A 24,417-nucleotide genomic window follows, 5' to 3' on the forward strand; every position below is an offset into this window, starting at 1 on the left:
GGTTACTTGCCTGTAGGTGATCTGAAGATCTTTGACGATCACGGGATCCGTGTAACTGCAGAAATCCCCATACTCGGTACCTTAGTTATTCTCCACATTTGCGCGTTTGTAACTAAGCGCATACTATTTCAAGATGCCACAGTATACATTGGCAAATTTTAGAACCACTCCAAGCCCTCTCATTCTCAATGAGAACGAAATCACATGGCCTGTTTTACACGTGATTCACCCCCTCTGAGATGGATTTCTCATCAAACGAGAATAAGCGAACGCCGTCCAAATTCCGCTCTCGAATTTCGAACTCCGGTATCTCCTCTCGTGTTCACGTAAGCAACCAAACTCTGGCCGCTGCGGTTTCATGCAAGCTTGCATTCCGCAGCACTTTCTCCTGCAGCTTAGCGACCAATCATAAACTCAGAAATGCGACGGGCACAAACCAAACGAAACTGATGCTGCGGAGATTTCGAAAAATGAGTCACAGTCGCTGCTTTGGGTCAATTCGTGGGGTTTGGGGAAATTTTGAAAGGAAATCTGGAGAGTGAAGCGGACAGAGGAGGCTTGGAGGCGGGTTCGCATTTGTACCCTTTGCAAAGCTACAAGAAGATTTCAGGATTTGTGGGCGAAGAGCAAAGGGCAAAGGGCAAAAAAAAATGCCGGAAAATTGACAAGTTGATCCGCCCATATTTGACATACACGCCCTTCAACGCTTTGCTTCGGCCGGCGAACCCACTTGGTACCGGTATCGTATTTGGAAGGCGGAAATAATTGCGGCGTGGAGAGTGGGTTGCATGTTGCCTCGCCGAGTACGAATTCAGATGCAAGAGGTGAGATGAAGAGTACAAAGCTTATCGTTTGTGTCTCCAGGGGTTGTGGCGTTTGGGCCAGGGCAGATCTTTGGTGGTATCCATAACCGTATATCCGGGGTTGGGCGAGTTACTTTTCAAAATCGCGATACTGATACTGAATGTACCTATGGCTGCGAAAGAAGCATAACAAATTCGCAACTTGTGGTCTGGTCGAGACTGACAATTCTGCCTTCCGCGAAAACTTTAAGTAAATTAATCCACTCGAGAAAAGCAGTCCTGATTCCTGTAGATGTTCACTCTTGAAAAAGCTGAAGCTCACTACTGGTGAGCTCCTTCAGGATCCCACTTGCTGCGCAAGCAAGCTAAACTGTATGTGGCACGGCGAGAAAAAGGGCTGGGCTCTCAGGCAGGGCGGATTTCTGCCGACCCGTCTCGGATGCCTTCAAAAGTCGCGAAAACAGAACAGGACATCTCAACAATGAAGAATAGCAGAGAAGCCAGAGAAATTCGAGAGAATGTAGAAGCGAAGAAAATAAACAAACAATACTGAAATCATGTTGCGCTGGAGGTTTGAGACCTCATCCCCATACCTACGCAAGAATGAATCCGTAAGCGTGGCTGCGGGCTGTGTGCTTGAGAAATTAGGACCTGATGTGACTCACACCCTCGCTAACCACTAGCGCTCTGGCACACGAACCCAGGCCAGGCAGACATTAATAGACGAGCCACCCCCATTTTTTGCTTGCCTTTGCTCCTCTCTTCTTCTTCACCAAACACAATACTCAAAGACACAATACAAACATCGGACTTGCACTCACGATGTTTTAAGCAATTGGCCCCAGTACTTTGGACACCATCGCCACCATTCTACCTTTAAAGATAACCACCAACTCCACTCCCCACCCAACCATTCTTCCTTCACAGGACGAATTGACTTCCAGCCCAGCTTCCAGCTTCGCTTTCAACTCCCAAACCGCCAACATATTTCCAGAGTTTTCTAACTCTTCCACCACGGATTCCCACCCAAGATGGCTTCCTCCCTCTTCATCGAGCCTGCCGGCACAATCTCCGCAACAACTCTCTCAGGATCCCTCACATCCCGAGTCTCATCCGCAAACCAATCATCAGGACTTCGTTCTGTTCGAGAGGTCTCCCAGCGTTCGCAGTACCCCTAGTCTGTCCAACAATCAAGCTCATCGTCGAAACTCGTCTCATCTTGCTTCTGCCCAGTCTTTGCAGAACCAGAGAGTAGCCGCGATAATTCAAGCAACTGGACATTCTATCACTACTTCGGCCCTCACCAATCGGTTCAATCCTGCGCAGAGTCCTCAACAGTTCTACGCTTCTTCCGCGCCCTCATCTACCACTGCTTTGCAACAACAGCGTCAGACTCGTCCTCAAGTCCCATTGTTTTCGCAATCCACTGGTAACATCCCGCAAACTCCAAACATGGTTATGCAAGGTAACATTCACCACCGTTCTTCACCCGTCGGCCGTGACTCACACACTGCAACAGACATGGATCTCTTCGACGACTTCACCGCCTTCGAGGGCGGTGCGTCGACAAGCCAGAACTCGTTCCCATCGGCATACTCTTCGCCTGCCGTGCCAACTATCTACGATCCACACATGAACTTGTCTTCCTCCACCAGCTCTACAAACATGGGTACCGTTTCTCCACAAGATTTGCTCCGCGATCCTTTCGCTTCCGCTCCAAACTCGACTGCCTTCACAAACTTGACCTCTCCCGACTCGCAATACCACCAGTCGCCAGAGTTCGCAGATTATGATGTTTCTCCTTTCATCGGTGACAACCAAGACCTCGATCAAGCGCTCGCTGGTGACCCATGGTATCCTCTTTTCCCTCAGGATGACCAGGTCGAACAGCCAAAGTCGCAAGTTGAGCAGTCTCCTCTTCTCCCAGAGGAGGAACTAGAGGTTTCCGAACATCTTCGTCGTCGTCGTTCTGGTACTGCAACATCTCCACCTGCACCTGCTGGCGGTGTTCGAAAGCGGGATAAGCCTCTTCCTCCTATCATTGTCGAAGACCCTAACGACACTGTCGCGATGAAGCGTGCGCGCAACACTCTTGCAGCACGTAAGTCTCGACAGCGCAAGATGCAACGATTTGAGGAACTCGAGGATGAAATTGCAAAGTTGAAGGAGGAGCGTGATCACTGGAAGAGCCTTGCTTTGCGTCGCAACGGACCTTCGGGCGTCCACCAGGGTTGACTCACTTTTTGGTATTCTCCGCCGGCAACTCATGGATTGGGAGGAAGAGCTTAAGGCTCTTGCCTCTGGAGGCAATAGTAGCACGCTGTAGCATAGGGGCACAGCAATGACGCTATTCGCCGTGGACATAAAAAAGTTTTTATGTATTTCCCATGGTTTCTCTGTTTCGTTGAAGCAAAGCGCGGGTACCGACACTTTCTTCAGCAAAGGGTTCTTTTCATTCGGGACGGATGCTTGAGGATTACGGTTAACTCGATCTTGTCTTTCATTATTACTTCGCGTCTTGCGCTTTTGCGATGGCTTTGGTGTCTCCCCTCTTTTGGGATGGTGACCCGGCTCTATGTACTCTGCTACTTCAATAACAATCAGTCCATTGACAACATTCTGTACCTTTCCAATCGTGACTTTGTGACCACATCCCCCTATTGAAAACAATAAAACCCCTACATATTCCGAGCTGACGCGGGGTCTTGGGCACATGTCGTCCCACAGTTGAGTGGAATTCACCCGTCTTACCACACCATCCCACTCTTGCAATTCAAATCCGTTTGCACCGCGGCCCACCGTATTTCAAGATTACCATATCAATCTGCAGAGATCGTCGTCGCGGTCCCTGGTCTAGATCCTCCAATGCCGTAAACTCCGTACCTCACTAAGGATGTCCGAATACTCGTAAATGCAAGAAGATCTGACGTGTTGAAGAAATCCACGTGCGCTTGGAAGTAAATAACCTACCAACACACCTAAGCTTGCTCGCTTGCTTGATGGCTCGTAAACTCCAGCCTGTAGTCCTCAAGATCTGGGGGTATAGACAAACATCGTGATATCGTTGCTGTACAGATATATATCCCCACTGTCCTGTGATGTGACTGTAAATCAACCCCGCCATACCCCACCATCTCGTATCACAGCACATCACCACCAAACCTCACCTACACCAACTTCCTATCACTCTCTCCACCTCTAGCTACAAACTTCATCATCTCCGTTCATCAACCCTACCTCACAATGTCCCCTCCCACCAAACTCACAACCCATATCCTGTCCCTGCACCCTGAAGCCTTCACCCTCGCAACACAATCACCCTTCCTCGCTCACGCCGGCGCCGGAACCCTCTCAAAGAACGTATTGCAGAAATGGCTGGCGCAGGATAGGTTGTACGCGCAGGCTTATATACGGTTTGCAGCGCTGTTGCTTGCTAATGTGGGGTTGAAGGGGAGGGTTGATGAGAGGGCTTTGGAGGAGAGGTGAGTTTGGATGGAGTCTTTTTGTTTTGCTTTGAAGTGGTGGGAGAGTGCGAGGTGGTTGAATTGGGATTGAGAATTGCTCCTTGGGTTTGGGTGTGGTGTGATGTGATATAAGGGAATTCGAGAGTGGTTGTGTGTTGAGACTTGAGCTCAGCACTTGAGTTGAGTCCTGAGCTCATATCCCAACGAACTTTCTCCTAATATCCTTTCCTCTCGTCATTTCCTCTGTATGACAAGTCTACTCAAACCAGAACCCATCTAGCTTCATGCCTTCTTTACCACTACCGCTTTCAATCATTATCCAAACCCACACTAACCTCTTCCCCCTCGCCCCCCTCACACAGACTCCTCGACCTCCTCCTCTCATCAATAAACAACGTCCGGCGCGAACTCAAATTCTTCGAAGACGTAGCCACGCGCTATGATCTCGATATCTCATCTCCATCTACCTCATCGATCGTCAAAGATGATGAAGTCCAAGAGAAAGAGGGAGTTAGTGAAGGCGTGAGAATGTATCGGAAGTTGTTCTTTGAGGTTGGTGAGGCGGTTGAGAGTGGCAAGATGGGAATGCTGGAGGGGCTGGTGTTGCTTTGGGGGACGGAGGTGGTATGTATTTCCTATTCATTCTCTTTGTTTTTCTTTTCTTTTCCTTTCTGCTCTTGTCGTTCCCATGCCTTGATCGGCTCATTTTTGACTGAGATCGATTTCTCCAGTGCTACCTCACAGCCTGGCGATATACAGGTTCGTGCTCCTCGTCCACTGCCGCAAACCCACCGGGTAAAGAAGCGGATGGTGGAGCGCTACGCAAGGAATTCATTCCTAATTGGACGAGTGATGAGTTTGCGGCTTTTGTGGATGAGATTGCGGGGTTGGTGGATGAGCTTTGGGAGAAAGAGGGAGAGAAAGAAGGGACGGGGAAGGGGAGAGGTGGTGAGGAAAGGAGAGAGAGGGTGGAGGGGATTTGGAAGAGAGTTTTGGATGTGGAGAGGGTGTTTTGGCCGGCTGTTGAGTAGAGTGGGCGAGATGTATGGGAGGAGAGTAATGCCGGGGAGATGTAGTGTGGGATGGTACGGTATGAAGATACCTTAAGTGGACCTGTTCATTGAAAGGTTTTCGGAGTGAATCAAATGAGTAAAGTGAGTGTATTGGAAAGGACTAACCCGCACAGCGAGAGAGGAGATAGGTTGGTGCATGAACAGAGGAAGAAACCAGGTATGTATGGTGAAGCTTGCTTCATCAATGATTCCATTTGCTATCATTAGGTTGCTTCGCTGGTGCATTCGTTTTCCACCTCTGTCTTCGAGTTATTTAACAAAGTAGACACACATAGCAAGGTTGGAAATGGACCTTCGGTAATATTATGCATTACGAGTTATGATTGTCATCTGTATGTCTATGCTAATACTTATTGCATGTCTATGTCTATTCGGTGTCTAGAAGGCTGAATCATTCTCCTCCGCGCCTTGCAGCTGCTTAGTCCCACGTGCTCACAGCATCTCTTCCAACACTCCCTCAGTAAAAGAACATCCCAGCCTACCACCACCACATGATCAATCCTCAGCCATCAGCATCGGAGAAGTTTCTCTTCTAGAAGTTCCAGAAAGCTGATCGAGAACCCCAGTCAAGCCACAAAAGCCACCGTCTCACGCCATCCAAAAAGAAACATTCTCGCTTCCCGCCAAACATCAGCAAGCCACGAAACACGTGCTTCCGGATCTGACTACACGGGGGTCTGGCCACTTGGTATTCATGTTTGTGAGAGAGCACGAGGCACCTTCAATTGACAGTGATTGTCGTCAGCGAAGCCGCAGTTTGCGATTGTGAGAAGAGGCTTGCTGACATGCGAAGCACGTTGTTGATGGAGTTGTTGTCGTGAGGAGTTCGGAGAGGCCGCGAGACAGGACAATAGTATGACTTGAATGCCTGCGCCTGAATATCTGTTTTTAGAACAAGGGTATTGAAGATGTTTCCAAATCTTCAATTATCGTACCATTTATTGTCCGGGCCACTGGTGGGGCATATCCGTCAAATGTGTCAAAGTGTTTGAGAGGCGCATTGACAACCCCTTTTGCGTAATCAATCTTTGACGCTTCAGAAACACATCCACATTCATCGCATCTTTCTAGGAACGTGGTATGTATGACCAAAGTATGTGGTTTGTGTCCCATGTGCTCGTGAGCCGGTAAAGGTTTCGGAATTATATATTATTGGAAAGGCGTACGCCAGTCTGGTACAAGAAAATAATCAGCATCGACAGCAAATGGTGTGATGTGGCAGAGAGAGAGAGAGAGAGAGAGAGAGCGAGTGTGTGTGTGTGTGTGTGTGTGTGTACAGCGTATGGTATGTACATGGGATAGGAAGTAAACCTACCATTAGGTATATTCTATTCTTCAAATTGTAAACAAAAAGACAGTCCATGCCAGCATGCCGACCGTGGTAAGGAGAGAGCCGGATTGGCTAAGACGTGCTCCTGAATTGCTTTTGGCTGGAGTTGAAGCGCTTGGTGTTGAAGCTGCCCCAGTTGTGCTAGCTGCTAGCTTCTCAAATGACGACGTGCTCGAGGGTAGCTCTTTGGCGATTTCCGTGGCTGCCAATGTCGTCGAGGTACTTTTGCTGGCTAGCTGTCTCTGGATCTGAGAGCTTGAGGTCACTTTTGCAGTGGTTTCGGAAACAGGACTTGGTGGGGTGCTAATTATTTCTGGAGCTACCATGCTCGATGTAGACTGCACTTGTGGAGCGGCAGAGGAGATCGACGGGGTAGGAGGTGGTGCGAAATTAGTCTTCACAATTTCGAGAATGGTGCTGACATAGACTCGAGCCATCTTGGCGTATCCTGCATCGGTAGGATGTGTTCCATCTGGCAGTGGCAGGATATCAGCCAAGGAGAAGTCGGAAGAGTGGACATCTGAGATGTAAACATGTCTTCCTTGCGCGCTCTGGGCTTCCGCAACTGCACGGAGATGGGAGTTGAACACCACTACACCAGCTTCAAACTTCGCGTTGGGAAGCAGTGTCGAGAGAACGACGTTGACACCAGGAATTGCGGTGCAGACGTGGTCGACTAGGGTCGAGATCCTTTGTTGCATAGTGTCGACCTTGAACTTCTGGCCTAAATCGTTCGCACCGACTTGTACCAGAACGATATTTGGAGGCGGTGATATCTTGGGAAGTGCCGCATCTAGTCGAGCCATCACTTCATCGATTCGTAATCCAGGTTCGCCTACAAAAGCGTTATTGGGGCCCTTCTGCACGGTCCCAACCATTTGAACGTCGTTTCCAGCCGCTACGAGAGCATCCCTCATTTGAACGCGGAAGCCATTGCCGTCTGTAGATTTGTAACCTGAAGCTATTGAAGCACCAGCAACAAGAATGCGTAATTTGGCACCATCTCGGCCCTCCAACCGGGAATTTGTCGCGGGTGACGAAGCAAAAGTAGCCCGCTCACCAAGCAGTTGAGACTTGAGCCAACTTGTAGGAGATGATGAGACTGCGATAATTAGCTCACATAGTCGAAAGCGTGATAAAGCTGTAGACCAACCAGTAAATGCCAAAGCCACCACCGAACATATTATCTTGCAGACACGCATGTCAATACTCTGTGATTGTCTTCGTGCTGGAAGGTATCGACGATACCTACCAACCGTACTTATACAGAACTCCAATTTGGAGACATGGTGACTCGCTAGGCGTTTTATTGCCGTATGATGCTACAAGCGGGCCTGTGGGTCGTAGAAGGTGAGGAAGTAGAACGATACGATGTAAGCTAGTTCATACTGGGTAGAGTCCGTTCAGTAGATCATGCAGGGTAGTCAAGAACTATGCAGGGCCTTTAAGTAACCCACTGTTTGTCCAGGGTGAAGAAACACAGTCGACACGAAAGAAGCTTAGACAGCTAGCTTGCATGACCCAAAATACCTTAAAAAACAAAATACAAGTCAAAAGAATGGGTACTGCAGAACACGCAAAGCATGTATCGAGAAATGTTGCAATACATGAAGAATTCAATAACAAGGACATCTAGAGACAGGGGGGAGGACTCGCGGAGCGACGAAGTAAGGATAAGACATACATTAGAAGGTAGCCTGTCAAGAGCCGTGCAAGGTTCTCGCAGACCTTAGAGACGATACTTGCCTCGTCCACCTCGAGACTTTCCGTCTCAGCCTAGCGAATCAGTCTGTCACATTGCCAGGGTCAGGTTGGGATGAGTAAGAAAAAGTCCCAGTGGATCGTTGAATACTGTAATGATTGACAACTAAGTGAAGATTGCGCGTGAGGTGACACCAGTTGATGATTGGTAGTTGGTACAGTCGCTAGATGTTGTTGTCTCGGCGTACCCCTAGACTGAACTGCGCGGTTAGACACCTAACGCTGCTTCGAGGCGTGCTTGTTCCGGCAGGAGAGAAAGAGAGAGAGAGAGAGAGATCATGTTCGTTCTGCCACCGAAGCTTCAGACCAGCTGAATAACGCGCTGTGAATTCGAGACCCGTATCAATGGGCCATGGACCGACCTGGTGCTAGAACGCTACCTTATGGCCGGAGTCCCCTAGATTCGCACCAAGCCCAGACCTAGCGAGGTTCAGCTTAGCCCGCGTGGTTGACTGCGCCCATGATACGAGGATGTTAATGACTCCTGGAATCAGAAACTCCCTGTTGCCTCAGAGCGCCGCTGTCAATATCTGCCCCGTCCGGGTGACGGTCGGAAAGTGAACATTCATCTCGAAGAGTTTTGTCGGCTCGAGCGAGTTGAAGTGCTGGCAGTCGCTTCGTGAATCTGGTTGCGGCTAGCGGATGCTCGGCATAAACCTCGTATCTTCCTACTTCGGGGCTTGCTCCGTGATCACTGCCTCATTACTCTAGTATTTTTGGACGACCCCTATTGACCATGGAATCCCAGGTATACTTGCGAGTACACAAAAAATGGACAAGTCATATGCCCTTGATCAGCATCCGACCTCTGAAGTTCTGAGCCGCGACCGAAGCGGAAATCCGATCCCATGGGCGGTGCCTTAGAGATATGAGCGTGGCTCGTTGGTCAACAGCAAGTCCCAATTTGCGGAAGGTGGGAAAAGGCCGATACGAAAGCCTCTGCCAAGCGCATTGATTGAAAACGTGCTAATAAGGACCCTGATTAAGCATAAATCTAGTCCATTGGTTAGCCTTCAGAGCCAAGCTGTCAATTTTCAATCTGAATAATGGCAACCTGATAGGGACAACTACTGGTGAACGACCATGAAACGAGTGCCTGGATATGATTCGATGAAGCAAAGCCCTCTTCTGGGCACATCTTTGCCAAGTGTTGCCTCTTGACGCCACTAGAATGCTTAGAGCAGATTATAAATTAATCATCAAGAGAGCATCAACACGTTGTCACAGCTACTCGATGACGGGATTTCACTCGTGATGGTCATTCTCATGAATTTGGGTGTTGCTTCAGAGAATCGAAAGCCGGACGTCCCAACTACTATTTCATTCCCAAGGTACATTGCTGATGTTCAGGTATGCAAGTCCACCAAGTTCTTGACAGATACAATTGGAATCATCCGGCGTCAATTGTTTCTGCTTCGTGGATAACCCTCCAAGTAGTGGAGAACTGTACACACGAGGGATATCAGTGGCCCGAGGCGTTTGGCCAGCATTTCCACCACTTCCCCTGGGTCACTTCTTCTGTACAGTGTTGGACGAAGCTATAATTCCATTTCAGAAATGAAGCGTCCTCCTCCTCATCATTGAATGTGGCCCAGATAGAACGGATTTATTGTATAGAGAAACAAGATATAATGAAGAGAAGTCAAAGAATAGGAAATTGGAAATGGAACTGACAAGCAAGTCGAAAATGAGTTGCGCGAGTAAGGATTTTGTCCGAGTATCGTCGAAAGGAATCCAGATCAAGACAGAAGAAATCAACAAGTGATGATGATGAAGGAGGTTGACAGCTGATAGATTGACGCTTGTAAAACGCAAGGTAATCCAAGATTCGAGGAATCGTTCCGGATTTTTCCCTCGAATAAGACAGTAAAGATTGGAAACAGTGCCACATCCTTTTCACACTCTGTTGGTATTTCGACTTCATGACTACAAGATTTGAAGCATATTGTTGTCTGCAAAGCAGCTTTCATGTGTTACCGACTGTTGCTGAGCAAGATCTTTCCGGAGAAACTAAACCCCAGAACGTGTCGAGTACAGAAATAGACCAATATCCACAGCGGGATATAGAGGAAATTTGAAGATAATGCCAATTTATGTTAGAACCATGTCCATGCCAGTAGTTCTGACCAAGCAGTCCCTGTTAACCTTGAAAAGTCTATCAAGCAAATATTACTGTCAAATGTATGATAACCTTGACTTCTTATGGCCAACCATTCTGACTTGAATGTAATGATCAAGCGGGCTTGGATTAAGGGAAGGTATGTTTGGAAGAATTAGAATGTCCTCCACGTGACCACGAGATTTGATCGCGAGAGAAGACGCGTCTTTCGTAATTTGTTATTTCCAATACCCAGCAGCTTCGAAGCCACCCCACAACGTAGCAGCATTGATAATCCGTTACAAATCAATGGCTACGGAGTCCGTTGGGATATGGGACCTGGAACTGCGAGGAAAACGAAATTATTAACAAGCCCAGGACGTGCCGCAAACGATGAATCCAGACGGCCTTCTCACCAACCTTAACCAGTCTCAACAGGCCGCCGTATCTTCCTTCGCAGATACATTGGCCATTCTTGCCGGGCCTGGGAGCGGAAAAACACATACTCTCACCTCGCGAACAGCATGGCTACTCGCGCAGGGTCTGCAGCCATGGAATATCATCGTTGCGACGTTCACTGTCAAGGCGGCGCGTGAGATGAAGGAGCGGATTGGAAAGCTGATAGGGAATGGCACGGAGTCGAAACTGATACTTGGAACCTTCCACAGTATTGCGCGGCGATATCTGGCTCGATACGGACATCTTATAGACATCAAAAAGGACTTCGGGATTGCTGACAGTGCAGATTCTCTGGCTATCATCAAGCGTATCGTCAAGAGGCACGATTTCATGATAGATGCAAAGGTTGCTCGGTCGCGGATCAGCGGATTGAAGGCTCGGACGTCTGTGGATCATCCAATATCGAGAAGCAAATCTGGTGCGAAGCATGTGGAGGAGCAGGAGTTCGAAAAGTGCTACGCCGAGTATGAAGAAGCTCTCCGGAGGTCCAATCTCCTCGACTACGATGACCTACTCCTTCGATGTGTCGACCTTTTGCGTAATCACCCTTCTTGTGTTTCGAACGTGGAGGCTGTTTTGATTGACGAGTTCCAAGACACAAACTTGGTTCAATTCGATTTGATGCGGCTGTTTGCTGCGCACCGGAAACGCATCACAATTGTAGGAGACCCGGACCAGAGTATCTATGGCTTTCGGGCAGCAGAAATAAAGAACTATAAGCGAATGCTTCGTCAATATCCAGATACGGTCACAATTGCTTTGGAGGAGAACTACCGGTCTTCTGGGGCTATTTTATTGACATCGTTGAATGTGATCGAGCAAGACAGCTCCAGAGTCGCAAAATCTCTCCTGGCGACCCATACTGTTGGAACGAGGCCTGTGCTTCGAAGACTGGCAGGAGCACATAAAGAAGCACAATGGATTGTAACAGAGATTCAGAGGGTCAGAGGAATGACCGGAGATCTACTTGATCTATATGACTTCGCTGTCTTGCTTCGATCTTCTGCATTGTCTCGTCTTATTGAAACTGCGTTGGGGAAGGCCGGCATTGCATATAGAATGGTTGGTGAGTTGCTACATCTTCAGCACCTTAAGCCTGGTATAATTCTTACTTTTGCCAGGTGGTCTTCGATTTTATGACCGAGTTGAGATCAAAACTGTATTAGACTATCTAAGAGTTATCAACCAACCCGACAATAACGACGCGCTGGCGCGAATCATTAACACCCCGTCCAGAAGGATTGGAGAAGCAACTATTAAGGACTTGTTAGAAGAGGCAGATCAATCAAAAATTACCTTGTGGACCCTGGTTTTGGGGATTGTACAAGGAAAGCGAACAGCGAAGACGAAGCTTAAGAACAAGGTGGAGCAGAACCTCACAGGTTTTGTAAACATCATCCTGACGGGAAGGAGTAAGCTGGCTGCGTCAGGCGACGAACGTTTGTCGATATCCGGATTGATCAATTTCGTGCTCACCAAAACGAATTATGAGAGGTGGCTCGAGGAGCATCAAGGCGATGTCCACAAGGCCAGATGGGACAATGTACAAGAGCTTATTACACAAGCTATCGACTTTGAAAATATCATATCCTATGGATACGAGGATGAAGCACTCCCGGAGGTTGATGGTTTGAAACAGGATGAGGATGCGGCAACATTGTCCAGATTTCTTGCGAATGTAGCACTTGCATCAGAAGTCAAGAGTGACGATACTGAAGGCGCTCCAACCGCACAAGTTACCATCTCAACGATACATGCTGCCAAGGGTCTCGAATGGCCTGTAGTTTTTATTCCTGCTACCTACCAAGGATCGATACCACATTCCCGTGCCGAAGACACCAATGAAGAGCGGCGACTTCTCTACGTGGCTATGACAAGAGCAAAAGCTCTTTTGTATATGAGCTGTCCTTTGAAGAACTCTCAGGGCGAGGACACGATTCTCTCACCATTCTTAACACCACCGGGCCTTGCTCCATTGCTTGATGCGAAGGGCCCTTCACTGTGGTCCTCTACAGTTCAGTCCATGGCTCAAATATTGCGACGAAATTTGCCGTCAACAAAGTCGATCCAACTTTCTTCTGCAACACTCACAAGCACAGAGGATGATTTATTTCCGGAAGGCGGTGACGAAGATAAAGAGGAGAAAGAATCCAGGTGGGATTCCATGAAAGGAGGTAACCCTACTTTCAATGTGGGACAACAAGCTCCGAAGCGTCGACGAGTTGAGCTTGGCAGAAGTATCAGCAACCTGGAAGAAGGGCCAGAGAGGAACTGGAAGCCCACGTATGTCACCACGATGGACCGAGCATCCAGTTTCACTGCTGCTGGCTTAACTATGCATAGCGGGTTTGTGAGCGCGGGTTCGCATATGCAAGTGTTGAAGGAGCAGTCAGTGAACTGCGCTGTGGGTGATCTGCAAGATGCAGATGCTTCTCAAAATGGAACGAAGAAGCAAGGGAAGCAGAAATCTAAGCTTCCCGAGGGACAGGGCACTCTTTTTGGATTTCTTGGGAAGTCTGAGCCTCAGCTTGCAAGAAAGATACCTGCCACGGGCAAAGAAGTGGACCTGTCGAGATCTGTTGTGCCTCCAGTTTCGAAGAATTTCAATCTACCCAGGGCAGTACCGACACATACAGAGTCGACTGGCATCGACCCGGAATTATCGAAACACCGTCTAGGCGCTGGTAATCCGGGAACACGACCGCGACAGGCTGGCCATCTCGATGTACAATCCTCAAGGAACGACTACGTCTTTCTCTCTTCATCACCACCCAGGTCAAAGCCTCCTCCTGTCCCGCAAACAGACAAAGTGCCACCAAAACCCGTCGGGCTAACTGCCAAACCAGCTATGTTACCACTGATCCGACCGCCTTTGTCGAAGCATGAGACCACAGTGTCTCTGCTTCAGAATGGCGGTGGTGTGCGGAAGACCTTGGGTTTGAAGAGGAGTATGGATGGATGGGCAAGTAGGAAGGGTCAGGGGTTCAAGCCGCCGACTATGAAACGGGGACCGTCATCATGAGTTACGCTACTATGGGTTGTGGGTATGGGTGGTAAGTGTAGAGTATTGGCATTGGATGGAATGGCGTTTCTTGGATAATGACTCATTGAACATGACCTCTCGCATTTGCAAGAACGTGATCACGTTGCATATTATGTTGGCTATTGCATGGTATTGCAGGCCTTTTGAGATACCTATTATACTTGGACTGGCCTGTCTTTCGGTATCGGAGTACATGGTGGAGAGAATGAAATAGACCTTCAAGAGATCGCTCTATGGCTGTCATCGTATGAGAATGAACCTCGTGCTTTTCACTTTATAAGCCAGTCGTGGACCGTACATGACCAATCTGCTATGTTTGAATACCGGGTGCTTAATGATAGATTTCGCTCTGGTTCTGTCAATCCACAGTCACGCTGGAGATAGTCATATTTGTCTTGCACTGTTTACTTTCGGAAGGTCAACTGTAGTTGGCGCGGTTTCATTTTGTGCCCAATTCCTGGGCTCTTCATCCTATGTGGGTCGTTATAACTCAAGTGTTGAACATAGCAACTAGACGTGAGATTGTCTCATGATCTCTACTGTTGTTGTCGTCACCTACCACCGAAGTGGCCCGTCTCGCTTACAATTTCAGCCTTCACCGTGACAATGTCAACATGAACAAAAAAAAGAAGGAAACACTGGAAATTCTGCTACAAGTAATGAGCTACTATCGCATAACCACCCCAAAGAGTCTGCGTCAGGAACGGAGCGTGATGCATAAAGAGCCAGAGACTTGCGTCAAGGGCGTGTGAGTAGAAGCTAGAGACTTGCGTCAAGGGCGAGCGTATACAAAACGAGCCGGAAACGCCCACGGTTGTAAGAAATCTGCTTATTTGGTTAGATGAAGCGGGAAGGGGGAGGATTTCTTGAGAAGCTGGGTGAGTAGGAACGCGAGTGCCGCCATGTTTGCTTTGGACCGGCTGTTGCGCTTTCGACGGTAGTGGGTCTTGGGTTATTCGATTTCATTGGTATAATTAGACCTTTTCATGATTTTGTTTTCATTTCATAGGGTTGATTGATCAATCAAGTCTCCTTGGATGTTCATCTTCCTTGGCTTGATCCCGATGTTCGTAAACAACGTTTTATACTCAGCATCTGATATCCTCAGCATCTGATATCCTCAGCATCTGATATCACGATCCTTTGCAAGGACTGAAGCGATAACTCGAATGCTGCAAAGTAGCTTCAAACCTTCAAAATGATTCGTATGACAGCAAAGCGAAATGCCTGACTGTGAGTCCAGCGGCGAAGTTGACGTTCAAGTCTATGAAGAAACTTACACCACTATTCCGATTCAAGGCATTTTAGCGAGCGCGTGGCATCAACAAACAAACAAATCAACCTCCGCCTCGTGTCTCGCGAAGCCATTCCTTGAACTTGCATCGTCGCCGTGCTTTCTGCTCGATCGCCATGTCAAGCCCAGAGCCAGACCATTCACCGCCACCAGCCATAATGGCAACACCATCTTCATCACCACCCACAACTCCCACTACACCAGACTCCTCCACCCTGGACGACTCCAACCTCAGTCCCTCTTCGATCTCCACATCACCCTCATCCACCCCCGAACCCAGCAATGCCGCGCCGCCCAAGCCATCCCCCTCACAGATCGACTACCGCACACCGACCCCAACGGAACTCAACACCATCAGCCAACGGCTCTCGGATCTGCACCTCTCGCTCCAGCTCGCCACCAAGATAACCAGCTACATCACGCACAGAACCTCGCTCTTCTCTACGATCCTCAACCGTCAGAAGACCAGGAATGAGGCCACGCTCAAAAAGGGACTCATTGGCGAACTGAGAAGGTTTTGGAAGGATGGAGAGCTGGATGTTGATGAGTTTGGGAAGATGTTTAGTTGTTTCGCGGACGGGAATGAGAATAGATCGAGGGCTTTTGTGATGGAGATTGCGAGGTGTGAGGGTGTGAAGGAGTGTGTTGAGTGTGAGTTTATTTTCTCTAAACTTCGCTTTCTGGGTTGGGCTACAGAGAAGCAAGCCATCGAAGATTGTATTGAAAAAAAAAAATGGGATTTTGCTGATCAGAGGACTCATAGTTGCTTGCCGCCAGCATATCATCGATTGCGAAAAGCTCATCAGAGATACCATCATCGAGCCGATCACACATGCTCTCGCACACAGGACGGTGCCGCAGTACATCCATCTCATCTCCGCAACGCACGAGATCCACCAGCAGACTGTTAATGCGATCAGGGAATCGACCGTGCGCTTAAAGGAGCTCGTTGAGTTGGCGAATAAGCGCTTGGCTGCAATTCCGGAGGACGGTGAGGAGTGGGATGACGATTACCATGCTTTTGCTCTTACAAAGAAGGCGGCGCGGGAGGAATTTGCTAGGAGTCTTGGTATGTGATTTGAAGGATTGTATGAAGATGAAGGATTAGGGTGAGCAGAGAGTAGAAGATGTTATTCATTGAGTAGCCAACCATTCAGGCCTAGAGTCGATCTCGTTGGTATAACCGCCTTGCCATGACGCCCAGAAATGCAACAAGAGCGCCTCTCTTCCAAAATCCCCATTAGCGTCAACCGTTCGCAAATATTGAACTATGCTCCATGAACTCTCCCTGTCCAACATGATTGTCTCAAGGAGACAATCTACCAGAATGACCACCATCTGGCAAGTTTGCCAGTCCAGTATTATTTCAGAAACTCAATAACCTCTTCAAATGGCTGCCCTTCTCACAATCGCTAGGTATGGGCGGGAATCGACCTTCCCTCCTCTCAAACACGCCCAAGATCGACCTGACAGCATCGTAGTACGATTCTGCCGTTCTCTGAAATCCGAGCATATTCCACTCCTCCTCTCTTGCACTAGCTTTGATCTCGTCCCATAGGGCTCTCCAATTTCGCATAGCTAGGTGGAATGGCGCTGTGAGTCTCTGTATGTTGGTGCCGGGTATGGAAGCCATGGGGCTTGAGAAAGTGGAAGCCCACACGTGAGTGTAAAGAAAATGGACGAGCAACTGCATGTCAAGAGCAGTCACTTTCCCTCGCCTCAAAACATCGAGCTCATCTTCTGCGCCCTCTACGGAAAAGAGGATGAGAAAGGCTTCTTTAATCTTCATTCCAAGTCTTGGAATGGCTGATTTCGCTACCATTTCGTCAAAATTGGATATTTGGAAGAACGTGTCATCACTTGGAAATGGGAGGTCAATTTCCGCCCATTGGAAATGAGGAGACACATTATTGAAAATGCCGAAGGCATGGTCGAGCATTGTTGCCATTGTAGCAGTTCTGTCACTTTGTTAGCAAGTTTGCGCGATGGACAGCCGAAGGTAACAAACCGAATGAACGATTCTTTCCGTATCCACGCTCGGAAGGACGTCTGGTCGTGTATCAAAAAGGTCGGAGAGTGTTGCATTGTGAGCACTTCTAGAAGATGGAAAATCTGTAAATCGTCAGTACACATTATAGTCTTACTTCGACCGAAACATACATGCACGACTTTTGGAAATCGTTGTTGGCGGACTCTGGTCCTAGCTGTCGGGTTTCCAGTCCAGTATTGTAATACAATCATTAGGTAGGCTCCTTGCAGCTCTTCCAATTGGTACTGCTGCCATTCTGGTGACGCGGTCTCTCCGTGCTTAGCATATAGCCGGCCTGGCATTTCATACTCATCACTCAAGCCGGGAATGGAGTAAATGTAGCCTTCTATGGTATCCAAGAGACTCTTTAGCTTTGCAACATCTCCCGACTCTTTTGAATACTGGTACAGAGGTCAGCATGTGATCTTCACGGGACAATCTTAGGTTAAATACCATTCCACCAAGACTCATTAAGGACAAAACGAGAGGGAGTGCAGCAGTGCATGGGTTGAAAGTCGCCTCGTGAACCATCGGGGCATGTTTATGCCAATGCCTGAAGTAGAGCTTGATGTAAGCCGCAAGTTTATCGGCAGTAATCAGCTCAATAGCATCTATTAACTCCTTGGTAGGTAGATGTGGCGGATTCTGTACGGCTGCAGTATATCGCAGCTTTTCTCTAATGTCGAAAGCTCTTTGCTCCAAGACCCTTCGGTCCAGGAAGAGCGAGTCGGACCCAGACCACAGGATCATGTTTTCATTTGGCATCTGCCAGTTGTTTGTCTGTTGCTCGAAGTTCTGAAACTCCAACCGGTTGAGAAAGACGTCGATATTGTTCTCCCGTATCATGTGCCCATACTGCTGGAAAACCGATGTTGTGCTGGAGGCAGAGCTTGGCGCGCCATATTCCTTTGCAGATGACTGGCCTGACAATATCTCTGGCTTGCTACTCGGACTTCTCGTTGACGATTGCGGAAATTCTCTGATGAAATCATTCTCGCTGGGACAATTCAGGAGAAATCCGATAGAATTACGATCATTCGTCGTTTCAGGGGTCGAAGGAGGAGGCGTTTGCGAGTGTTGCTCTTCTGGGCTCGATGTGATCGAGGCATTTGCTGTGGCTCAACATCAGGATTGTCAGGTTTCACAAACGCAGCGCATAGGGAAGACACACTTGAAGTCCGTGTCTTTACACATTTCCTCCCAAATTCTGTGCATTTTCGGCATGGAACATTGTTGTCGCATTTGACCTTCAGCCGGGAGCATTCGTCGCATGCATGTCGTTTTCTGCCCCTCTCGAGCGAACTTGGAATGGCAGAAGTTCCCCGGCGTTCGCACCTACTGAAATGGTCTCGCAGAACATCACTGAAGTATCGTCAGTCAATATACAGTCCTGGTAGTCATTTGGAAGTACATACCTGCGCTTGAATGTCTTTGCGCAAAATTTACAGCTGTACGGCCTATCTCCGGAATCTGTCGCATCCCACCTGGTTAACTTATATCCGCCCGCCGAAACCCCGAAGGTGCTGAAGAGAGGACTCGACTTACGTTGTTGCTGGTGTCGCAAGAGATGAGCTTTACGTTGGAACTTCTTTCCACATTGATTGCAGGCCGACAGGCTCTGAGCCTCCATCTCTAGGTACTCGTACATGCCATTGCGAGCGAGAAGAATGGGAAAGGGCCGTTGCGGGAGGGACGGTTAAGGTATTTGGGGACCTTGCATCGGTCCCGACTTGTTGCTTGTGGGGATATCGCGCGGTGCCTCTGCGGGGGGGGGGGGGGGGGGGGCAAGGGGGGGCAAGGGGGGGCAAGGGGGGGCAAGGGGGGGCAAGGGGGGCCAAGGGGGGGCTCCGAAGGGTACCTTCTGATGCTGGCGCACAGTGGCATTTGGCATTACTGGACTGGGCCTTCTCGGCCTTCCAGCCACAGGAGTCAGGAGTCAGGAGCCAGGAGTCAGGACAGTGAAAGCTAGGAACCCCAGCGGTCTTTGCAGCGGCTCTACTACTACTGTATGGACTGCAAGACTGCCCTCTCGCTGCCAAGCGCTTGCCAGACGGATCCATGCTTCCAGGAGGCGGCCAACACGGGAATCGGCTATCACGGCGAGCTCGGGGCTTCGAAGGGGTTCAATTTGCTTGGGCTTTAGCCACAATAATAACAATTGGTGATGCAAGGACGACGACGAGTGGGATGCCCAGTCTTGGATATGGTGTCCATGGTGTCCATGGTGGACGACCAACATCCACTTTTGCATCTGGAAACAGACGATCTGGGGCTGCAGGCGAGCTTCCAACACCACTACTGCAGACTGCGTGCGAGCGCCGAGCACGTTCACAAGGCTGACATGTAACTTCCAGCTGGACAGGGGAAGGGGACACAATGGCGTGCGGCTCCTGGGCAATTTGCGGTCGGAGTTTTGAAGCAAGTGATGCTTCGAAATCCAGGATTGGATGTTTGCTCGTTGCTGCTTCTACACGATCTAAACACTGCTCCAAACCTGGCAAGGTCACGTTGTCTGTATTTGTGTACCTATTAAGGTATTAGGACGGATTAAGAATCATGTTTCGAAAGGAAGACTTCTTTCTGTTGAGGGGGAGAAAGTGCGTCCACTACTACTGGCTTGCATGCAGAAGCAGTAGGTATCCATCCATCCATCTCGTCATTCCCAGACGATGGACCCCTACCCCTACCCCTTCCCCTACCCCTACCCAACGCTTTTCAGCCTTTTGAGCCCCAAGACGTGATGCCAAGAGACTTCACGGAAAGATTGTCCGAGTCAACGAATTGCATTGCATGTCTTCGTTTTGTGAGCTTCCCTGTCAACCCCACTACTGTAGAAAGGTGTGGCGCCACGGGAATTGTCCATCTTCGGGTTCGGGGTCCCTCCCTCATGACAGCGCACAGTTTTGTGCCATGAAATAAAAATTGTGTATGTATGTGTACGGATCATCGGAATTGTCACTTACAAAAGCGAAGCGAAACTCGGATTGGTAAAGTATTATTCAAAGGCCCGACTCTTCCGCTTAATATGATTTCTTCTTGTAGGACCACGTGTTAGTCGATACAGTACGATGGTTGAGACAAAAGATCGGATTGTTAATTGCTGTTGACAATGGAACTTGACATGTCAATTGCCGGACAGTGCGATGCATCCACTGTGAAGGACCCCAGTGGGCGGAGGCTCGGATATAAAGGCAGGAGTAGATGATGTTGAGCGGATCATATAGCTCCTTACCTGCCTATTTCAGTGCTTGATTCGTCCGTCCGTTATCCTTGTCTGCATCTCCTCTCTACTGCTTTCCACTCGATTTGACACATCTCTGAGAGCCCACGGGTCCATAAGTTGCCGTTACCCGGGAGGTTGGCCACACGCTTCTTGGCGCCACAAATGGCAAATAGATTTTTTCTATAATTCTTCCAGAAAAAACAAGGACAGCTTGTCAAGATCGGATCTTCGAGATCTAAGGTGTCCTTGGCATCCTTATTACACTGCTGGCGGCAAGTCTATTACATCTTTACATGGATTCCGGTTGGCACCTGCCGTCCAAGAGTGGCCAGGCCTTGGCGTGTTGGCTCGCAAAATGCAGGCTGCAGATGCTCGTCACAATCGTATGATGGAGAATGCAGGCCGCTCTTTGCTGCACTTTGAGTTTCATATGGAAGCTACCGCAGAAATATGGATATGTCAAGCTAGCCAAGGTTTCCGGTGCGCTTCCGAGTTGGAACAGGTCACGAGTCGTTTACCTGCGTTATTTACTTTTTTCAAAGAGCCGAGTCTCTGGTTTTGACCGTACAGTTGGAAGCCAATGAATAGCTTCACACTTAGAACATAAGATGCATGTCCGGACAGTGCGAACCTTCTCTACGACTCCATATCACATACTCAATTTGATGTTGTGACTGAATACAGGATGGATCAACGGAAATATCCCAGAGCACGGAGTTGAGGAGCTAATCGCGCCACGGAACTCTCGGTGCGACTCCAGGAATGCGGAGCAAGTAAGGGATTCATTCCACTGTCTAGGTCCTTCTTCACTGCACAAAGAAGATGACAGAATTGCAAGCTGTGGACAGATACAAGATCACGTATAATAGCATTATCATTGGCACTGCGTCATGGTCAACTTGGGGTCACATCATCTAAGAGCCTGTGGTATATGTGCCCAGATATTAGAGACTTTCCGCACCCTATGCGCTAACGACATTCGAATACTCAAGAATGCCACATGTAGGGTATTTTAGTTGGTCACGTTTCTTTAAGTTGAAAGATCGTTAGGTTACTACGTCAAGCTCCTATCTGATCTATCCTAAGATATATAAGATTTAAAGATCAAAGGGATAAGCGAAGCCGATTAAGCTAGATATAGTAAACGAAAGGAGTATCGTGGAAGAATCCAAATATTCGTCTAAACGAACATTTCATCGTGATTTAGACCTATATATGTGGCGAATATTCGTCGATCTGTGGCATTGTAGTCGCAGCTATACCCTATTCTGAAATATTCGAAGACGACAGGGGCTGGCGGAAAGTCCCTATTTAGGAGTCTCTATTTCATGAGCCGAAGTTCAAGTCTTGCGGCTTTAGTTCCGGCGCAGACAGCCTTGTGGGGTTTCTTGTTCGTCAATGCCGTTGGATCCGCCAAGTACCCTACCTCCTACCCAACCTATATCTCCATTGGAAGGAGACTGGAACACGGCTAGGCGGGACACATCAACAATTCTTGGATCAGCTTTAAAATCCTTCACTGTGAGCGAATTATTGACAAGCAGCCCTCCAAGACTACAAATAGAAAGCAGGGCATGAGAAGCTAGGAGGTGAGAGCTCTTGAGTTTCGTGTCATGTGGGAGCCGTTCAGTCCTTGCCACCTAACCTGGGTAAGTTCCCATGGTTCAGAGACATTTCACGGTGTGTTCTTGAAGGATTTCCACGGGAAGTTTTACTCCCAAGACATCATCAAGAAAATCACCAGGCAAGTGGAGTTGAGTACTTTAGGAGCCACAAAGATGGTAGGTAGCGTACACAACGATTCGATGATTGACATTGCAGGAAACACTTAATAGCACAAAATAACAAACAATAATTGACTTTGAAGTCAAGCAAAGTCCTTAACCATGGAAATATTCAGCCCATTATTCAAACCGCTGAGGATGCAAAGGTTAGGTGACCCGATTGGCTTTGAAATCGACCTCGTCCTGGCACAGATCTACATTTATGGTCGGTTGAGGCTCGCACATCTAGTAACTCATGAGTAAATGTAATGCGTGTCTCGGGAAACTTGTACACTTAGGAGGCAGAACTCACATGTAACCTTGGCGAGTAACGATCCCCGTCATTACACTTGGGGTCATTCTTTGGGCAAGCAACTGTCTTACAGTCACCCTGCCCGGCACCGGCTCCTGACGGAGTAACCTTTATGTTCTCATCCCTAAAAGCTGGGCCAATAGAGGTCAAAGCCCAACGGAATTTATCAGCATAAGAGAGCCCGTAGCTGAGCTCGAGGTGAGCTTTCGGGTCGGCAGACATATCTCCATCCCGAGAAATCTTGATTGCGCGTGGCAAATTCTCCCAATTCGCAGAGGCGGACAGGAACTCTGTGTATGCATTTATCACCATCTTTGTCGGCATGCCGCTCACTGGAACTGGCTTTGCTACGACGTAGGGCTCACCACCGTCGGATTTGCATATTGTATTTACACCCTGGTCCTGGCAGCCATCGGTGATTCGGTCCCAGATGTAAACAGAATAAGGGCAACTGCTTAACGTCAGTGATGGATACAGTATGAGACGACAGAAAGCATTACAGGTTCTTGATGTTGATGGAGCCTGGAACTTTTGGCACCGTAGAGGCTCCGACGAGAGGTAGAGGAATAATTGTCATGGTACTCGTGACCACAACGGCGAGCGCGATCGACAATTTCAGCAAAGTAGTCAACGGCATGACGATTTAATTTAGGTCTGGATGTTTATAGGTAGTGATCTTCTGGAGATTTGAGATGAAGAAGTTCTGTTTGCGAAGAGGAGTAGCCTGATCTTATTTCCACATCCCGTCGCCTGAGGACGTTCAGTTCATCCAAAGGGCATTCACCCAAAGGGCACCAATAATTGTCAATCTAGTAATTGCCTCAAAGAAACCCTTCAAAAAGTGATTGATAGCTGCTCTGAGGGGCAGTAATAGCATTCCAAAAAATCAAAGCTTCTAATTTTAGCTCGTTTGTGGATCACATCCCATACCTGTGTTACAATGAGTCTGGCAGGAAGTTCTGTTCCCGAGCATGCTTTCTTCCTGCAAAATCAAGTTGCGATCTATTCTAGTACCTCCAGAAATAAGCAAACAAAGAAGGAAGTAACGGGATTTTGCTCTATTGGCAGAACCGTACTCATTCCAACACCATGTAGCCCATGCTCTTTGTCCCCAGGCTCCAACGCAGAAGGCGCTGGAGATTTCCCTGTTGACATCTGTCTGCAACTGGCTCATTGGAACGAAAGGGTATCCATTTCCAGTACATAAAGAGAAATTGGTCCTTGATTGCAGATCCAATCGGAAACAAAGCACTATGGTTCCATGTCGTAATGATCATGCACGTATTTTCTCTACAATGGTTTCTTTTGCCCATACAGAATCCAGAACCAAATTGCTTTCATGAACTTCCACCAGGAATTCTTCAATTTGTTGCATTCTTGCCCACTTCCGCTCTGAAATCAAAAATAGATTTTCGAACCTGCCTTGAAAGCCACAGAGATATCTGTCCAGCCACCACTTCAGTGGACTTATAGTGCAACAACGCTTTGTTGTCGATGCGTTCTGGGACACAGTTGTGAACATGGGTTTCGCGACCATCATCATACTGCATCACTTTCTGTAAGCTAGCAATTGCTAACTTTTGTTGGTCTTTGAGGCAGCGTTGTGAGTCTGTAAAGAACATCTTTTCTCGTCAGCTGAGTATCACAGACCTCGGTTCGTTGTGTGCAGGTAGCAACAGAATTGATGATGCTATCACGGCTGAGTTTTTCAGCCAGCTCGTGATTGACGTTACCAGGCACGACGTGAGCGTTGAAGCATGGCAA

General features: G+C 48.4%; 7 protein-coding genes across 7 annotated transcripts; 4 read left to right on the top strand and 3 right to left on the bottom strand.

Moving 5' to 3' along the window:
• Positions 1 to 2,255: 2,255 nt before the first annotated feature.
• ONS95_000791 (uncharacterized protein) lies at positions 2,256 to 3,038 on the top strand (the record flags this gene model as incomplete). The annotated part of the gene is made up of 1 exon (XM_058493964.1): positions 2,256 to 3,038. One exon carries the CDS (start codon positions 2,256 to 2,258, stop codon positions 3,036 to 3,038), a length of 783 nt encoding a protein of 260 aa, XP_058364166.1.
• A 1,008-nt stretch (positions 3,039 to 4,046) lies between these two features.
• Positions 4,047 to 5,298, top strand: ONS95_000792 (uncharacterized protein; the record flags this gene model as incomplete). Its single annotated transcript, XM_058493965.1, has 3 exons — positions 4,047 to 4,285; positions 4,630 to 4,891; positions 4,999 to 5,298. 3 exons carry the CDS (start codon positions 4,047 to 4,049, stop codon positions 5,296 to 5,298), a joined length of 801 nt encoding a protein of 266 aa, XP_058364167.1.
• A 1,377-nt stretch (positions 5,299 to 6,675) lies between these two features.
• ONS95_000793 (uncharacterized protein) lies at positions 6,676 to 9,344 on the bottom strand (the record flags this gene model as incomplete). The annotated part of the gene is made up of 3 exons (XM_058493966.1): positions 8,355 to 9,344; positions 7,824 to 8,058; positions 6,676 to 7,772 (listed from the first exon to the last, which is right to left on the bottom strand). The coding sequence occupies exons 2-3, from the start codon at positions 7,870 to 7,872 to the stop codon at positions 6,676 to 6,678; spliced, it is 1,146 nt and encodes a 381-aa protein (XP_058364168.1). The 5' UTR covers positions 7,873 to 8,058; positions 8,355 to 9,344.
• A 1,438-nt stretch (positions 9,345 to 10,782) lies between these two features.
• Positions 10,783 to 14,314, top strand: ONS95_000794 (uncharacterized protein). The gene is made up of 2 exons (XM_058493967.1): positions 10,783 to 12,054; positions 12,110 to 14,314. Exons 1-2 carry the CDS (start codon positions 10,923 to 10,925, stop codon positions 14,008 to 14,010), a joined length of 3,033 nt encoding a protein of 1,010 aa, XP_058364169.1. The 5' UTR covers positions 10,783 to 10,922; the 3' UTR covers positions 14,011 to 14,314.
• Positions 14,315 to 15,020: 706 nt separating this feature from the next.
• ONS95_000796 (uncharacterized protein) lies at positions 15,021 to 19,009 on the bottom strand. The gene is made up of 7 exons (XM_058493969.1): positions 18,900 to 19,009; positions 18,770 to 18,824; positions 18,526 to 18,716; positions 17,808 to 18,466; positions 17,486 to 17,755; positions 17,334 to 17,437; positions 15,021 to 17,283 (listed from the first exon to the last, which is right to left on the bottom strand). Exons 1-7 carry the CDS (start codon positions 19,000 to 19,002, stop codon positions 16,692 to 16,694), a joined length of 1,974 nt encoding a protein of 657 aa, XP_058364170.1. The 5' UTR covers positions 19,003 to 19,009; the 3' UTR covers positions 15,021 to 16,691.
• On the top strand, positions 15,442 to 16,402 carry ONS95_000795 (uncharacterized protein; the record flags this gene model as incomplete). Its single annotated transcript, XM_058493968.1, has 2 exons — positions 15,442 to 15,976; positions 16,089 to 16,402. The coding sequence occupies 2 exons, from the start codon at positions 15,442 to 15,444 to the stop codon at positions 16,400 to 16,402; spliced, it is 849 nt and encodes a 282-aa protein (XP_058364171.1).
• Positions 19,010 to 21,938: 2,929 nt separating the features above from the next.
• Positions 21,939 to 23,545, bottom strand: ONS95_000797 (uncharacterized protein). The gene is made up of 3 exons (XM_058493970.1): positions 23,154 to 23,545; positions 22,654 to 23,104; positions 21,939 to 22,586 (listed from the first exon to the last, which is right to left on the bottom strand). Exons 1-3 carry the CDS (start codon positions 23,288 to 23,290, stop codon positions 22,509 to 22,511), a joined length of 666 nt encoding a protein of 221 aa, XP_058364172.1. The 5' UTR covers positions 23,291 to 23,545; the 3' UTR covers positions 21,939 to 22,508.
• Between the last annotated feature and the right edge of the window lie 872 nt (positions 23,546 to 24,417).

This window comes from Cadophora gregata (genome assembly GCF_030347475.1).
Source record: "Cadophora gregata isolate MNR1 chromosome Unknown scaffold_1, whole genome shotgun sequence".
Classification (NCBI taxonomy): Eukaryota; Fungi; Ascomycota; class Leotiomycetes; order Helotiales; family Ploettnerulaceae; genus Cadophora; species Cadophora gregata.